The sequence below is a fragment of the Tachypleus tridentatus genome, chromosome 1 (assembly GCF_004210375.1).
Source record: "Tachypleus tridentatus isolate NWPU-2018 chromosome 1, ASM421037v1, whole genome shotgun sequence".
Lineage (NCBI taxonomy): Eukaryota > Metazoa > Arthropoda > Merostomata > Xiphosura > Limulidae > Tachypleus > Tachypleus tridentatus.
Genome location: NC_134825.1, coordinates 184,270,687 through 184,290,261, shown reverse-complemented (window position 1 = coordinate 184,290,261; position 19,575 = coordinate 184,270,687). Strand labels below are relative to the sequence as shown.

Sequence of the window (19,575 nt, the reverse complement as noted above, 5' to 3'; positions counted from 1 at the left end):
CTTAAATGATTCAGTTACAAAATTAATCACCTTTTGTCAGAAATTTACCAAATTGTTTTTTTTTTGTCACTTTAATTGTTTGCCTATAAAGTCATCATAACAATAGCTGTTTCACCCAAGATTTCCCCAAACAGATGGATAGAGGTGGCCGATAGATTTTACTGACAAAAGAAACTATTAGTGGGTGTGCCATCTACCTTTCACAACATCTTTATTTTCATGACTACTTTGAAGAAAGCAACTGAAGTTTACCCAACTATGACAACAGAGTACCAGTCTTTAAAGTTGCATGAGCCCATTTTGTCAACTGCAAGTCCCGAGATGCATTTTTACTCTTTAGAAATGTTGAGCTATATAATGAACCAAAATAAATTAAACTCCATATTTCAATTTAAATATTTTATTGAGTAATAATTGGACAACAGATTACAATTTCTGGAATACAAAATACAACACTAATAGATTGAAAACTTCTCTTACTGCTGACAAGTTCTCATTCTACACCCACACACCCTGACAAGTTCTCATTCTACACCCACACACCCTGACAAGTTCTGTACTTGTTTATTATTTGTATTAAGTTACTTTGGATAATTAACTCATTATTAAAAATAAAATATCATTAAATATGCATTATAAAAATCTCATGTAACATTTCTGATAATCTGGTTATGTATTATATTAGCATAACTTGTCAGTTATTTACCATTTTGATAAAACAGTAAATGCATCAATGTATTACTGTAGAGAAAGAACAGATACAGCTACCCCATACTTATGTACAGTTGTGTCAGTTATAAAAATACATTAGAACTAGTTTCATAGAAACATAATAGTTAACATAACACCTTAATCAGTAAATTTGAAACTTTAATAAAACAAACTTCTGTATTCTTCTAAAGTAAACAAGACCTTTTTCCTTTCACATAAACTAACAGAGACAAAGTGAACATAATTCACGTACTTAATTTCTAATTGATTTTTTAGATAGCTCTGAAGTTTAATTATTCTTGAAAGTTTATCAAATTGCATTATTATTTGAAGCACATATTTTATTGTTTGTATTTGAACTTCAGTATCAGTAAATGTCTAGAAATATGCCATACTTTCTCACCACTAATGATATATTAACATAATAGTAACATTAATGTAAGACAAAACTACATCCTCTAGGTTTACCTATCATTATTAGTTTTATACTTGAAGTTAATGTTAGGTGAACATAGTTTCATTTCTATTTAGAAATTTTGGGCTGTATAATGAACCATAAAAAAAATTATGATTGACTATATATTTCAAACTTTCCAAATTACAAAAATACCATTGAAATAAAGGTTTCAAAACCTGTGAAGCAAAAACATTAGGGGAGTGACCATCAAAATAAGTTAGTGTTACAATCAGTGTACTTTGTTTATAAGATCCAAAGAAAATATTTTGTTAAACAAGTTGTTAAATATTCATTAACTCAAGGTTTTACTCATACAAACTGACCAGCTGTGAATTTAAAGGTTTTATTAGAACACACATTTAGCAACATATGAATACCTACAAGTAACTGATAGAATGAAAACTAAAAGTACTGGTTCCACCCATCACAAATATACTTTTTCTTAGATAACTTATTCCTAATTTCACTTCTTTATTTCCAAGACCTACTTCACATACAGATATTAAGATAAATTACCTTGTAATTTATAAAATATCCAGCTATCATTATACATGTCTAAACTTTAAACTAGTTTTCAATGAAACTTTTCCTTTAGTTACAAAACCTGAAAATTATATAGAAATTACTATTTGTAGTTAAACAAATGGCACTGGTTAATGTGAATCAGATTCACTGTAACATTATGGAATCATTACAATCACTAGATTAAACTGGTAAAAGGAAAAACAAAATGTGTTATGTTTGGAAAAACAGGTTTCAGGTAAGCGACTGGTTGACAATATTTCATCCAGAAATGTTAAGTGTTAGTTATTGTTAGAACTGAAAACAGTAAATATTCTACCCTCTTTTAATTACCCATAAAAGTAGTACAGGTATTTCATAAGTTACACAGCATGAAAGAAAATACAAGATATTCCTGAACTCAAGTTGTATTCTACGAGAGTTTCTCCTTTTCTTGTTCTTCTTGTAACTTGCCACTATCCAGCATTTTCTGCAGAATCCAGGAAGAAATATTCCACAAACTCTCAGGAATTTGTTCATAAAACCACCACTACCAAAAGAAAGATACTTTTGTTGAAAACAGAGCTAAAACCTAAAGTCAAAGTATATTTCATTAAAACCAAAACAATATCTCAAGCAAACCACATTATTACTGATGTGGGTTTACCTGTACCTAAACATGAAGTCCTTCTGTTGAAGATCTTGGAGTAATTCAAGCCATGGGATTGTCTGTATCCATGGCCACCCATTGTTGGTTTATTCATATTCAGGTGTTAGCTTACTTGGGCACACTTGTTCCATATTATGGATTACATAGTAGATTTATATAACAGACAACAGTGTAAAATGTTTAATATTTATTTCATTATGAGATGATCTGCTACTGGTCTCCCCATCGTGTGTGTGTGTGTGTGTGTGTGTGTGTGTGTGTGTGTGTGTGTGTGTGTGTGTGTGTGTGTGTGTGTGTGTGTGTGTGTGTGTGTAAAATTATCTTCTGCTGTTGCTACAACTGGTGCTCATAGGTGGGGGCAGGGACTTATACTAACACATAGGTGGGGGTTACAAGATCCCTCTTTGCTTAGTAACCCCTTTCATATCAGAATCATTAACTTGTTTTTCAAACCATCACCAAATTCAACATGACTCCTGTACTATATATGAAGCCATTTTCCCAAAATGGTTTAGATCATTTAGTGAGGTGGGAAAAATATATGGCAGGCAGATATTAATCACAATAAACACAAATAATGCATGCAGGTTATCATAATTTGTATGGGAATAACCTTAAGTGTCATGATAAAAAGAGATCTTGGTGTAATAGCGGGTCAGTCTTAAGCCATCCAAACTTTGTTCTGTTGCTAGTGGTAGAGCAAATATTATTTTAGGTTGTATTTACAGAAATATAAAATACAAGTTTAAAAAGAAGTTATAATAATTTCATTGTAGACCATGTTTCGTGTATTGTGTTCACTTCTGGCCTTCTTACCTTAGGAAGGGCACTGAAATTTTGAAAAGGGTTCAGAGGAAGATGTCCAGGATGATGTCATATGAGGAGATGCTGAAATCTCAGTTTTCTCAAAAGTTAAGAGGGGGGAAGAGTTGACTGAGGTGTTTAGTACTGGTGCAACATCATTTTCATATTTAACAGTAGAAACAGGGACAGTTTTGACAACACAGGAGTCATTTTCAATTAATAGTTATTTTTGGAATGAGTTGCCTTCAGATGTGGAAACAGAAAATTTAAGCAAGTTTAAGGCAAAGCTTGATAGTTACATGAAAGATAAGGAATAGTTAAGAGTTTTATTTAATCATTTAGACGAGATCATGGTTCAGCAACCTCCACCTGATGAGACATGCTGCTTGAGATTTGTGCAGTTCTCAGACTATCTGCTAAGTTCAGTAAGGGGAATAAAACCTATACTTTTAGTATTGTAAAACTCTTAGGACATTACAGCTCTCAATGTTTTGGTCTTAGATGAAAACAAAACAGCTCTTTGAAGATTTGCCAACCCTTAGTTTAGAGAGGATGGACCAACAAGTCCTTTTTGTCCTTAAACATTATGTTATGTAGTTTCTACAGACTTATTTTAACTGAGAGTTTAGCATGTTTTGATAAAACATTTTAAGAGCCTTAAATGAATAGCAGAAAGTTAACTACTTAATATCTCTGTAGCAATACTCCAACTAAAATTATCAGAAACTCCGAATACTCCAATATTTATCCCAACTAAGCATCACTGTAAACATTCTATGATGAAACAGAAAAAAGGCAACTTGTTTGTTTGTTACAATTTGTGGAAAAGCTACTCAAGGGTCATCAGCATTAGCTGACCCTCACGTGGAGGTGATAATATAAAGCGAATGCAGCTAGTTAACACCACACAACATCCACCCTTGGGCTAAGCTTTACCAAAAAAATGAGATTGGCCATTACATGAGGGTGATGGGACCTGATCTACAGATCCACAGCTTCCATGTCAAATATTTTAATCACCAACTCTTAAAAGATAGATAAATACTAACTTGAAGTCCATGGCTCCAATATCCGGTTGTACGACTGGTCATTCCAACAGTTCTGATAGCACTTCGAACAAATGTGGGTGCATCAGGAACAATGAATCCTGGTTTTTGAAGGAAGTTACTGAATCTTGTAAGCTTGGTGGAAACATAAGAAGGCAGTACAGTTTGAATTACAATTCCACTGGAGCTGTATTCATACGTTAAGGCTCGTGAAAACCAGTCAACATATGCCTAAGAAAAATCTCAAATATGAAATAGTAGAACAGTATACTACAAATTATAGTAGAGATCTTTACTGACAGATATTAAAAACTCTTGTTCCTTTTGTCAACAGTTTTGTATTTTGAGAAAACCAGTACATTTAATGGTAGAACATTCGATTCATCAGTAATCAATTTTAGGAAACTGCTACATTCATATATCTCAATTTTTAAATTTCTATGATGAGACGTATTCTAATAAAATTCTGTAGTTGAATTTTTCTATTAAAGTAATAATAACATTGAAAATGAAGACATGCAAATAGTATGTTTAAGAGTGGAAAATATAAACATTCAGTTACCATAATAATTGGAGAAGACCTTTTAACTAGCAGATTAATTGTATCCTGTTTCCACCGAGAATACAGACATCAGTAGCAGTGTGCATTTGATACAGAAGTTGAATACATAACAGATCTAAAACTTTATATCAAAATAAATCACTAGTGCCATGTTTGGTCATGCTCCATCCTGTAGCCACACATCTACACCATAATCCTATGGTGTAGTTTCGTTTACAAGAAACTAACGTGCAAAAACCACACCATTCCTTGCTTACTTTCCAAATGGACACTACAGTGATGTTTGTGTTTTTATTACACTAAAAATTCATAACCTAACTGCATGAAAATTGATGCAAGTTTTAGCACTATGTAGTTTTGTGCTTGAAAAAAAAAAAAAATAAAAAAAAAAAAATGATGCAAAGCCATATAATGTAGTTCATATTTCCACTTATAAATTTGTGAATTTGTTAAAATTCCTTTAAAAAACAAAACAAAAAAGAGCTTCCTTTTGTCTTAGCTTTCTTTTTTAATCAGGTGAATGCAAGTTATTTTCAGTAAAATTATAGTTGTTGTGATAACACCACACATTTTCTGGTTGAAACACTCAATGAAAGTATAAAATATGAAAGATAAAACTAGATTTTAAAAATATTATTTACCAGACAGTTCCATTTAATAAATCCAATTGGATATAATTATTTTTATTTCCCTCAATTATATGCATATTAGAAAAAATAAGAAAATGCCAACAGTGTTTGACAAGTGGAGACAAAATCATCATTCTATATCTACACTCATGCAGCTAAAAACAACAACCTGAACCACTATCCTATATCTACACTCATGCAGCTAAAAACAACAACCTGAACCACTATCCTATATCTACACCCATGCAGCTAAAAACAACAACCTGAACCACTATCCTATATCTACACCCATGCAGCTAAAAACAACAACCTGAACCGCTATCCTATATCTACACTCATGCAGCTAAAAACAACAACCTGAACCGCTATCCTATATCTACACTCATGCAGCTAAAAACAACAACCTGAACCGCTATCCTATATCTACACTCATGCAGCTAAAAACAACAACCTGAACCGCTATCCTATATCTACACTCATGCAGCTAAAAACAACAACCTGAACCGCTATCCTATATCTACACTCATGCAGCTAAAAAACAACAACCTGAACTGCTATCCTATATCTACACTCATGCAGCTAAAAAAACAACAACCTGAACTGCTATCCTATATCTACACTCATGCAGCTAAAAAACAACAACCTGAACCACTATCCTATATCTACAATCATGCAGCTAAAAACAACAACCTGAACCACTATCCTATATCTACACTCATGCAGCTAAAAACAACAACCTGAACCACTATCCTATATCTACACTGATACAGCTAAAAACAACAACCTGAACCACTATCCTATATCTACACTCATAATTTTTTAAAGCTATTTTTTGGACGTGTACTGTTTCTCTCTCACTAATTTGTTTTCAATAACTAAGGAGATCTTTTACTTGTACATGTTGCTTGAGTAATAAACTAATATAAAATGAAAGGATTTTGTCACAGGGATAACTTCCCTTCACAGAGTTCCTAGTTTTATGCACTCACTAACATTGAACATCCTTAAGTCATCTTGTAACGTACAAATATTTATGCAGTTTTAAAACAAATACAACCAAGATTATTGCAAATCCAAATACAAAAGTGAACTATAAAAAACCCCAGATTTTTGGTCTGTTCTACTTTAATAAACTATCATAATCCTGTTCTCCACTAGGAGTAGTTGTTAAAAGTCATACATTACAGCTTTAGTAAGCCTAGCCAGTGTTAAGCACATCACAACGATCATTACAGCTTTAGTAAGCCTCGCCAGTGTTAAGTACATCACAACGATCATTACAGCTTTAGTAAGCCTCGCCAGTGTTAAGTACATCACAATGATGGAGAAAAATAATCTTTTCTGTCTAATTTATTTTTATCTATTGCTTTACACAGAATTTTTGAAATACTTGATAAGATAGTCATACAAGATAAATATAAACATAGCAATAGGATGGGAATTGAAGTTCAATCACGAACAACAAGACAATGGCAGCAACACGTGCTTGTTGAACAACAAATTTAATTATTGAACATTTCAGAGTTAAGATATTCCATCTTCAGCAAGCTACACTGAGCATGGTAGATTATTAGGTAGGCATTCTGTAAAGTTTAAAACACTGTAAAAATTAACTTTTTCCAAATTATGTTTTAAAAGAATCAAACAGCACAGAATAAAGCAAAGTTATTATACAAGTATTTAGGGCAGAATTAATTGCAAAGTTGTGTTACTTAACTCTGGAAGTTTAAAGTAATATAGATATTCATTCTTTAAAGGTTCAACAGCTCATGATTCACATAAGATGATTTTAAAATTCCTTATCAAGATGAGGTTAGTGTTTTCACTATGAGCAAACTGTGGATCCTGCTTGATTTATAGTTTTTCCCCACACTTTTGCATGCTCAAGTGTAACTGGTATATAGTTTTGTCAATACAAGTGGTATTACAACCAATAAGTATTTATATACAATCCTGGAGCACATGGGGTGTAACATATTTACACCTAAATGTATTTTGCACTTTGAATGGTAATCTAAATATTGGTTGTACTTAACCTTGTCGATAAAATGTTTTAATCAATCTAACAATGAGTAACTTCACAAAAAGAATGATCAGTCTTACTGGGTATTTATCAACATTGTACATTTTGTATTGTTTTTGGGAGGGGTGTAGTCATTGTTTATTAAAATGATTCTGGTATGAACAATGTTGTAGTCAGAACAAATGTTGGAAGCTCTATTGAGAACACTGAGAATAAAAAGTTGTACAAGGTTATGATTTGGAACAGAACTGTTGAATCAAGTATTGAAGCCTCTAGATGTTAATTTTACAATAAAAACAGATGTTCAAGTAGTTATCTAATCTGTTGACTTAAAGAAAAGGTCCTTTACAGATTTTTTTTTCAGTTTTAAGTGAAATTAATGTTAGCACGTTTTATTTTAATAATCTAAAAACTGTTTGATGCAAGTAGAGATTCTAAACAGTAAATGTATCATCAACATACCTTCTATATAATGCCAGTCTGTGGTCAGTAGGACAGGTGCCTAACAAGGCATTGTGACAAAATATGTTTGCAAGAGTCAGCCTTAATGATGCCCTTAGTGGCATGCCATTTACTTGGTCACATAGCTAGCCATTGAAGAGAAAGTGATTGTTCTTGAGGGCAAGTTTAAGTAATTCTTTGAAGTGTTGGCAATTACAGTTTGTACAGGTTTCATTTTGGAGGGAAGAAGTTTATTTATGGTTATTCACAAACAGTCCACTATACAAATAAAGATTCATTGCTAAAACTAGCAAATATGTTTTGACCAGTGTTAATTTTAAAAGCTTCTTCAGCAAAGGAAAAGGAATATTTAACTCTACACTCATTGGAAGCGAGTAAATTTAAGATAGGAATGGAAAAAAAATTAGCCAATTTATAGGTATGGAAACCAATGTTCGATCAAATAGGTCTTAAAAAAATATGATCTTTGTGAACTTCAGATAACCCATACACAAGACCTGGATGAGAGCCTGAAGGGTAAATGTCTTCAAGAATATTTTCAGATATGTTTATGATGTTTGTAATTTAATGTTCATTGTATTTTTTCCTTGATGTTTTATTGTGGATTTTAGCCAATCAACATAAAGATCTTTGAATTTTGTTCATGTAATTTGGTTAAGTACAACTTCCTTTATCAGGTTTGGTGACAATGTGAAAGGGCTTTGCTTACAGGGAATAGCTGTTGGGCCTGCATAGGAGGTCAAAGTTTAAACATCTTTTACTTTAAAAAAAAAAAAAAAAAAAAAAAAAATTGGACAAAAAAATTTGAACCTTTATATGCCAGTCTTTGGGTATTTTAAAATAAAAGAATTGTTAACATAGAATTAGAATTTTTACTTAATAGTAAAATTTATGCATTCACTTAACCCTGAAGTCCATCAGACCAGATAGGGTTGTCTTCTGGTATACAAGAAGAAAATTTCCCACTTGTTTTAACAGTCCATTTCACACAGAAATCTACAAGTTCTGTGTCCAGCAACTCGACCAGAATGTCTTTGTATAAAATAGTAAGAATAACATTTCAGTCTTTAGTCTCAAGGTATGCAATGGTCGAACGATTACATCTTGAATACAACTTAAATGTGTCATTTTCCCAGGTGGAGTTTCTTCATGAGCATGTTCTGCACTATTGTCTGGGGCATGTGGATAGCTTTTGTCTTGTTACATTATTAAAATACCCTTTGAACTTGTGGACTCTTACCTGCTAAATGATGTTGCACTTTGTTTACTAATACTAGGGTATGACTTGTTGCAGGTCTCTCTCTGGATAGTCCTGATCACCCAAAGTTGATCCTTATTCATTTTTTTCAGCACCATTAAGTATAAGGGATATCACCATCTTTGAAATTATAAATCCATGATCTGAACATATTTCTGATCCGAGTATGAAGGTTTTATATTGGGAAGCACTCTTATGAAACCCTTCCCATATGTGATCATTGTTTGGTAACATCACCCTACACACAAAACTAAACAGTCAAAATGTAGTTATGATACATGTTGTTCCACAATGACCTCATATCAGCCATGGTTGTCAAATAATTTACTGAGTTACATGTTCAAACTGTAACATTACAATGTTCTTTCTCCTTGGTTTGATGTCACACACAGACTGATAACAGTATTCTTTACTGGAGCTCTATTGTGATACAGAAAGTTTTGATTACCAAAGAAAAAGGCTAGATTAAAAATATGAAATTTTCTGATAATATACCTGTTTATATAAAAGTTCTCTCCACAACAAGGTACTGATAAAAAATAGTGTACCAGGATGTTAAAAAACTTGCCCCGACTTGAATTCAAATTCATAACGTGAAGTCAGTGCTCTAGACAACTAAGTCACCAAAACCCAAGTTTCAATAAAAGAATTCACCTGCCCTGACCTTTAAAATACACTACCATCATACATCACACCATGTCACTTCCTGAAACATCTCTAACCAATATGAAACAGCAGAATACAGTTTCACACTTTTCTATGTTGCATACAAAGTACTGTAACAGAATGCATCTACATTAATACCAAGGCTTACTATATTACTTTTCCGATACATACACTTGTATAAAACAAGCATACACATATTCACAGGTAATATAGAAGATAAGAGTGGAAAATTCACACCTTTGAAGCTGAGTATGCTGCCATCAGTGGAAGAGGATAGAAGGATGAAGTGGATGACATGTTGATGACAAGACCTCTCCTCCTTAAAGATAAACATTGTAAGAAACCTCTGCAAACACACATCTTGTTTGTATATTTATTAAAAAAGCAACACTTGATGCTCTGTTTATGCAATATAATTAGGATAACACTCCTTTCCAATTAACCCTTTTACAACAGGTCTTGGGTCAAAAGCCATACCATTACATTTGTTAATTTGCATTCAAAATTTTATTAAACTATTTTATAAATTTATGTCAATAAGTCTAGAATCAAATTGTAGATAATTCAAACTTTAATACTACATACAAGTTAATTTCTTAAAAAATAAAAGTAAATATTAAAAGAACACATCCAAATATAGATTTTAGCGAGTTGCTTGGTATGATGAATACACCGCTGTTTAAAATTTGATGTAAAAATATTAAGTATAGTTTCATACAAATTAGGAACTCAATTTACTAATAACAAGCTAGAATAAAAGACAAGAACTTCATATATTATTACTTTGATGAGATACAGCTTATGTACTGAATGAGACATGGTGGCCCTGTTCATCTCTTTCCATTTTGGAAATGGTCCCTTATACATACTTCAATATATGATATGAATAACCAATTGATAGCTTAGAACATCCTCCTAGTGATTTTCTCAACCATTTTAATCTGTAAAAAGGCTACCACATTTTTTTCTAATTAAGATTTCATGAAGGTAGGTTGTTACCTTAGTCTACTACAAGTTTCATATTTTTTAAAATCTAAATACATTTTAATTACAATGCTTAATAAGTTATAATAGAAAGCTATATATAGTATCAGTATTAAATAACCACAAAATCATAAATAATCTAACTGTATACATAAAACTTTAATACATATTGTTTGATATCCTTCACACGAAAAAATTTTAAAAAGGCTTAGCAAACTGTGTCCAGCAGCAACAAAGTTCACAGTGATAAAAGAATTGTTTACTTTTTGAATTGTTGCATTTTTAAAGAAAAATAAGTTTACTAATTTATATTCAAATAGTAATAAGCTATTTGCATATAGGCTACATATATTTAATGTATATAATAATTTAAAATGTGACAATATTACAAAATACTAGTCCACTAAAAACACAGAAGACTAAAGGTAAGTTTTATATTATTGGATATGTGATGCGTGCACATCAACCGTTCAGTGTAATTTATGTAATGTCAGCAAAGCCAATAAAAGTACATAATGTTACGAGACTTAAAAAAATACAAATGTTTAATATAAGTTGTTTGTTATAATACATTAGTCATTCTAGCATGAAAAAGTAATTTATTATTTCCTAATTTGTTTAAGATGGTTACACGGTTGGTTAACAGATTCCACATAAAAGTATAGAAAATAACAAAACAAAGTATTACTGAAAACAAATGTTTGAAAGGTATTTAGGAAGTTTTAAAGATTGCAGGAATAATAGTTGAGATTTTTTGGGACAAAGAATAGTTTTGTTTTAATCATAACACAAAATCACTTTGCACTAATACTAATGAAAAACTCAATATTTGCACAAAACAAATCTTTAAAAATATTTCATTAAAAATCTGATTTTGTGCATATAAAACAGTTGTAATCATTACTAAAAGTGTACCAGATTTTGTGAAGATACACATGTATCTAAAGTTATAGCACAAATACTTAGTGTGCAAATGTGTAGATGAACTCGTGTATAGAGCCTGTTGTGAAAGGGTTGATTTGAAAGTTCTCCTGTTAGCTTTTATCACAAATTTAGAGCTTAGAAAATCTGTTACCAGTTATATCTAATACTTTATCATCAGTTGAAAAAAATGTTAAGTTTTCACACTTACACAAAATAATAGCAGTAGTCATTAGGTGAAGTTAGTTTAAATATGCAAAATTATAAAACTTTAAATTAGCAGTTGGTGGCATATGTTACCTGGAACTTAAAAAACAAGACTTAGTGGTCTTAACTACTAGTTATAAGTAACTCAACTGATAAGCTAAAGCAATACCTAACACATCACATATCTACTTTATTAACCTTTTAATGTGGAGATAACAGACAGTGATTATATTAAACTTACCTCTTGACCATATCGGGCAGAATTAGATAAGTCATCATAGTTACCGACATCATATTGACAGTAATACATTGCCAAATTTTCTAAATAAAAATAGAACATCTTATTACTTAAAACCATTTCTCCCTGATTTGGTTGTTTTTAATCTTTCAACAGTTACATTATAGCTAGAAGTCAAATATGATCTTCCATTCTGTTAAACATTAGCTGTTGTATGTTTGTACAATGTGACAAACTTTACTAATTAGGTAAAGAAAAAGAAAGCATTTAATTAAAAATACAACTATATCTAAAAGAACATTAGGAAATACTAATACCAGTATGAATTAGGTAAACAAAGAGAAAAATGTTAGTAATACAAGTTTACTGTGGTATTGGTAAAAAAAAAAAAGTCGTTTGTACATACACAAACTTAAGTAAAAAATAAGTCGTTTGTACATACACAAACTTAAGTGCTTATTAATTTATGAGAATCATTTCACAAAATTTATTACATCATCACAATACCAATACAGCAAGAGAAAAACTGTTAACTCACTGTTTCAGGAACTTCAAGAAACAAGCTTGGGTAGTCATACATCACTCCTACATTGTTGACTGTTGTTTAAAACAAAAAACACACAGCTGGTTATGTTGAAAATAAACAGCCACATACTGATGTTAGTACAGTTAGGTAACAAGTTTCTCAGTAATCTGTTTATGTATTATTTGGTTAATAAATGGGGTAGTATTTATTTTGTCTGTAGATTTATGTACACTTAGCTAAAGAAGTTTCAGAACTGTGGTACATCAGAAAATAAGGACGTATAGAAGGCTGTATAAAGTAACAACTGGTTCTGTACATCTTAAATTACTTTATTTACAAACAAGAAGTTTTAGAAATTAATTTTAATTTTCAGTATAAAAACAGTTTCCTAATTGGTTTCCAATACTTCAGAGGATACAAAGTAGAATTCAATATACTGATGAAACAACAGTAAAGTACAGTCACAAGAAGTTGTACATGTCCATATAAGGTTTAGTTATAGATAGTTAGATAACTTTCATAGTATGAATGGAATTTCAGACATTGTCAAAAGTTGAGATGATCATATAAGCATTTTGATAAAAGTAGGGTCTTTTGTTTTGTTATTTATAAAATGGATAGTTTTTTTTTCTTTTGTTGCATTTTGCACAAGACAACTTTAGAGCTGTCAACACTAGCCATCCCTGATTTATCATAGACTAGAGCAAAACCATCAACTTTTAATTTTTAAATTACTGTAATCAAATGTAGCAAAGGGTAGGTGGTGGTTCCTAAACACCAGTCAACTACCAGGTCTGCACATCAAAAATCATGTAAATCATTCAGTACTTACATTCTACTAAGGAAAATATAATAACTTTGTAATGTAATATATCTTTCCTGTTACAACAACAAGTGCTGTGAACAATATTAATTTCACACTGAAACTGCAAGTTGCTCTTCTGTACACACTGTTAACACCAAAATATCATTACTGGTGTCTTAAGGAATATTGTAGTATGTATTCTGACAACCACGTTGCTTCTTTGTCTCCAATGATAGTTAAGCCTACTTTGTGGCCAGAAATACGTACAGCACCACTTTCAGTGATCCTTCTTGTGACCCTACAACTAAATCAAACAGACAAATCATGCAAATGTCCAAGACGGTCAAAAAGGATGAAGAGGACACCAGTCCAAAGGTTTCTAAAAAGTTATGGACAATCAATTTCAAGAGAGCTACAAAGTTGGGGTAGCAATAATCATGGAGCTGTCAAGGTAGCCAAGGAAAACAACTTTGCTAAATATCAGCAGGTAGTCATGAAATGTTTATTGTGGCCACTAGATCCAGACTACAGCTTATATCAACCCTTCTACATCAGCAACATACAATAATGAAACATAGTAAAATATACATAGTATTTACTTAAACATTAGAACTATAAATAAAGTTTTACATCAAACAGGACAGATGTTGAAGTCTGATAACACTAAAGTTGCTGTGTTAGTTCAACAAAACTTTAGAAGCACAAAAAAATTAAACTTAAAATAATTACCTAAAATTCCTATTTCTTTGTCTCCCAGTTGCTCCTTTATATTTAAATAGAGGTCCCTGGTACCTTCTGTGAAGTCAGCTTGGATGATGCTGGTGACAATACCAAAATCTTTCTCTAGAAGACAATGAACTATCAATGTGAATACTTAGGAAATGAAAGATTTAGAGAAAGTCTCCTATAAACAAAGACTCAGTTTTTGTGACAAACTACGTTTATCTACTTAGAAGTTTGGGTAAGTATAAAGCAGTTGTAATAGTACTAACAAACAAATGATAATTTAGCAAAAATGAAAAAAAGCATCTATTTAGTGAATAATGAATTAAATAATTTATCTGAAGCAAGAAGGATCTACTTCTGTAACAGGTTAATGTAACACCTGAATAAGAAATCTCTACACTGTTTTTCATGGTTCTAAGTTATGGTGGAAACTAAAATGCTTTAACAAAGAACAACTAAGGTAACAAGTGACATTCTAACATTACCAATTACAAAGCCTACTATATCATACAACTTACTCTACCATTACCAATTACAAAGCCTACTATATCATACAACTTACTCTAACATTACCAATTACAAAGCCTACTATATCATACAACTTACTCTAACATTACCAATTACAAAGCCTACTATATCATACAACTTACTCTAACATTACCAATTACAAAGCCTACTATATCAAACAACTTACCAAGTTCCTCTGCCACGAGCTTTAACTTATCGAAGCTTCGACTAATGATGACAATATTCAATCCATGACGAGCAAGTTCCCTACAATATTCTTTTCCAATGCCATCAGTACCACCAGTGACCACTGATAAGGACATAAAGATACGTAAATCTACCACATCCTGCTTAAATTACAATGTTCTTGACCAAAGTACCATTGTTCGTACATCTGTATAACTAATGCTGGTATTTACAACAAGGAACAAGGTTAAAGTCAACACTGAATTTCTGAATATTTTAAAAACAAAAGTAATATACTAACAGAAGATTACTTCTGTAACTTGGTGGGTTGAAGTTCTATCCTCTCTATTCTCAATCTTTTGTTTTTTTCATAGCTATACCACATAATTCGTTTCTTTACAGCAGAACACTGACAAAGACTCCCCACAGTTATACTTTCATCTCGCCTTACTAGTGCAGATAAATATTTTGTCAGTAGAATTGTGCTGGATTCGATGTACAAGTCTGACCCGAGAGGTGGTTAGCTCTTGTGTAGCTTTACTCTGTATGTCTTGGCACATATCCAGTAGATGGTTTTAACATGAAGCTGTTAACTGTCAGCCACATGAGGACCAACTATTCTGAATTTTATATAGCACTGCTTGCAAGTCAGTCAGAGATGTGTTGGTGATGACAACTATATACTAATGTTTATGGCTTCCTCTAGTTCAGAGGACCACTTGCCATCTGGAGTTCAAGCTTCATCTTGTTCCATTAGTTCACAGAATCCACATTTAGCTACAACCCTTTGTCATGTGGAAACCACCTACAAAAACAAATGTCCACCATGCTACGTTACACTAGGGTTTTTCTTGTTTCACTGGAGTTCAATCTCTGCATCTTTTGTCAATACTGATTGGCACTAGATAAGTATTACACATAGGGATATCTGACAGTGATGAAGTACCTTCATCTACCTAAACAATCCCAACATTGAGGAGTGGCTACAGTCATTGTACGATACAGTTTTAAAGGGTATGGGCTCAATGTTTGTATCTAGGGTCTCAGGCTGAACAACACGAGATGACTTTTGTTCATATACTGTTAGCATTCTGTTACAACTGTTTCCAGGGTGTTATAGGGCCTTTATGGAGATAAAGGAAGTTCATCCTACAACGTGTGTGTGTGTGTGTGTGTGTGTGTGTGTGTGTGTGTGTGTGTGTGTGTGTGTGTGTGCGTCACTTAATGTATCAGAAAGGATATTATAGGAAAAGATATTTAATCTTAACACTAATGATGTTAGGGTTAGAAGTATGTTTGAGTAATAGTTTACACTAAGCTAATAATTGTAGGGTTAAAAGTATCAGCATTCACATCAGATATTTACAATGAGCTTACTGAAGACATGAGAAGTGCACTTCTTAAACTTAGGAAAACATACAAAAACAATGCAAAAATAATTCAGACTAAATGGTAATGAAAGACTAATGTGACAATGGTGCTGCAAATTGTTGTGGTAAAAATCAAAACATTGAAGTTTTAGAGTTAAAATCTGATATGGTAGATCTTTTAACGATTTTCTTTCTAGCAGTTTAAATAAAAGTAGAAAGTTTCTGATCATGACATACATTTACCAGTCCAAGTTTGAAACCACAATAGCTGTAAACTGTACAACTTAGCAAACTGATGATGTAGTTCAGTTCTTTAGTCAAAAGTTGTAGTTTTTTTATAAAAAGTTTAGTTAATTAAACAAAGATGTTCACAGCATGCTATCGGACTACTAGGACCTCCAATCAATATAGCAGCTCTCACAGTCTTATGTCAAGCAGAAAATAATTCATTAAATGCAAGTTAGATCACAAGTTTGTCAAAAGTGTACTTGCTATTTTAAATGTTAATTATTAACATTCGGTTTTGTAATTTAATTCAAAATGCTGATTTAGTTTCTCAGTTACAAACATTTGGTGTCTATATATAACAGTATAGTTATGTTTTTGTGCATGTAACCTCACTAATTTAGGCCAACTTAACTTAGTGGAGGTACAAGAATGACCCAGGTGAAATATTTACCTGTGGTCTTGTCTGTGTATACAAACAACAGCTGGACAAAAAGATACAATTAATAACATACTCAAATTCAAAAATACATTTATTTCTTGATAAGAAAGAGAGGACTAGTAGCAGGTGTCATGGTGTGGACCAACAGGTCTTCACAAAACTAATTTTACAGGCATCTTCCAGCATCAAAATTATGTCACACGTCAAGTGTGAAGAACTGATTTTCCTGCAGGATCAGTGACAGAATTCAACAGTATTCACCACATGTGGTATGCACACACATTTTTAGCAGTAAAGCTGAAACCTTAGGAAAATCAAAAACTTACTTTACTTGTAGACTCAGTACTGTGATTCATCAGATGTAAAAATGCATTGGTTAAAAACACAAAACAATGCATACAAGTACCCTTACATGTATAAAGGTAGCCTGGTGTGTTTCTTAAAGGAACAAACAAGTTCTGATAGAATTATACACACACAAAACATTTCATTGCAATAACATCCACGTTCTAAAGAGAATAATCCAAGTCAACAGCAAAATCAAGTGTTTTCCTTCATCTTTTATTCTGAAAGAATGCAAGTTTTTGTCATAACTAATGGAGGTTGAGAATATTGTTATTGTAACCAAAATATTTCATGGATTTGCACTATAAAAATGTATCTTTTGATAGATTTGTTTATCAGACTGGAATACTAAAAATTAAACAGTTCTAGTTTACAATAAGCACAAAAACGCAAAAAACAAACAACTGATTACTACATTAACTGTAGCTGTTCTGGTGAATAACAAAATGTCACACAACTTCCAGATATGATTACTGGACTTGTTTTAATTCAACTAATTTACTAAACAAACAATAACCATTAATTGATGGCTACAAAATAAAATAATTTAAAAAGTATTTCAGTAATATGAATCCTATCTAAAGTTTTTATCCAATTACTTCAAGACAGAACCAGACTATATAATTCAGAGTAATGGTTTCGATGTAATTAAAAGAAGTAATTAATTACTTTAACATAAAAACAAAACCATACATCAATCACACTGATGATAAGCAAAGTGAATATGAACTATAACTTGGACGTGGCGCACTGACGTTTGTTAATTAGGTCATGTACCGACCTCGGTACGTATTTACTCGGTAACAATACTAACTACTGGGTAACATTGCCCATGTCAAGATTCTATTATTATTTTCTTCTATTTTGCCACGAAATTTTCATTTATTTCAAAATCGCCCAAAATTTAATTTGGTCTCAATGATTTTTAAAATGGACTTTTAATTTTCCAGGTTTGCAGGTGAACTAACAATAATACAACACAAGAAAACTAAAACCGACTGCTATTAGAAATGGAAAGCATTGATTCGTCAGCTTCGTAGGCTCGTCAACAACGATACAACCAATAACATTTACTTTGGTGTGATTTACCGAATATTAGCCAGAACGACTTGAACTTCTAGGAAGTTTGGCCATCTTACGACCAGGAAGATTAATTATCGCAAAATATATTTGCTAAATAGAAGGATAATGACCATAGAACATGATAAAGCACGAGAATAAAACTTCACACACTGTAATAAGAATGAAATTACATCCAATGAAAAATCGAATGGCATGTTATAATACGTAGATACACTATGGTATAGGCCTATGTTATTCGCGAGACCTATTCGGAATTAGTGTTGACTTACCTGCCCATTTTCCAAACTTCTTGAAATATTGTAGACGCATAAAGGAGAAGCAATAAGTAAACAAACCCTGAAATAAATTCCAGACAATAGAAATGATAACTTTGCCAATAAAGAGTGAACCAACTATTGCTAAAATTCCTTCATAGCCTTCTATGTGGTGGAGTACCTCACGAATAAAACACGAATCTTCGTAACTTCTACCCATATCTCCTCTTCAAAAACTCACTTACGATACAACTCCTGCTTCATGAACTTATAGTTTTCCTTGTCCAACGCTTTCTGATTGGTTGCAGATATATATTTGGCACGTGACATAAACAGGAGTTGTTTATTTATTTATATTTAGTCTTTTGGTAGTTTTGTAACTTACAAGGAAAAAGCAATTATTTTTTAAAATTATATTTAGTAAATTTAATTTGTCATGTAATATATTGATACGGACAAAGGTATTGCCAGTTTATGACTACTTCCGTTTTATTCACCTGAGGTTATTTGTGATAGGATGTACGTGTAAAAGGAGGAAAAGTGTGTGTGTGTTTTCTCATTAGCAAAGCTACATCGGGCTATCTGCTGAGTCCACCGAGTGGAAAATAAGGCAGAGTTTATTAACATGAGATCAGCCCTTCTTCTGAAGAATATAATGATAATAAAAAATACATATCACGTTATATGTAACACAGTCTACAAAAATATCATTACAATTAATTCCACGCTATAGCTAATGAAAAAACAACAACAACAAAAAAAAAACAGAGACACAAAATAAACATTTTATTTTTACCATTTTATTCACGTTGTATCGCCGAGATATAAGTTTTAGTTTTTCATATTTTAAATATTTACAGGTATGGTGTATCATAATTTCACGGTTTAATTGCTAATGAGTATAACATATATGTTATTTAAAAATTATATATATATATCTGTACAGGGAGTAGAGCATTAAAGTTAA

General features: G+C 31.9%; 1 protein-coding gene across 2 annotated transcripts; it reads right to left on the bottom strand.

The window, feature by feature from the left end:
• Nucleotides 1–384: 384 nt before the first annotated feature.
• On the bottom strand, nt 385–18,909 carry LOC143232080 (inactive hydroxysteroid dehydrogenase-like protein 1). Of its 2 annotated transcripts, XM_076467143.1 has the most exons (8): nt 18,624–18,902; nt 14,891–15,013; nt 14,200–14,313; nt 12,678–12,736; nt 12,143–12,222; nt 10,027–10,108; nt 4,193–4,420; nt 385–2,219 (listed from the first exon to the last, which is right to left on the bottom strand). In XM_076467143.1, the coding sequence occupies exons 1-8, from the start codon at nt 18,826–18,828 to the stop codon at nt 2,103–2,105; spliced, it is 1,008 nt and encodes a 335-aa protein (XP_076323258.1). In that variant the 5' UTR covers nt 18,829–18,902; the 3' UTR covers nt 385–2,102. The 2 variants fall into 2 exon arrangements, with proteins under 2 accessions (XP_076323258.1, XP_076323267.1); XM_076467152.1 differs by lacking the exon at nt 14,891–15,013 and having other exon boundaries at nt 18,624–18,909.
• Nucleotides 18,910–19,575: the final 666 nt, after the last annotated feature.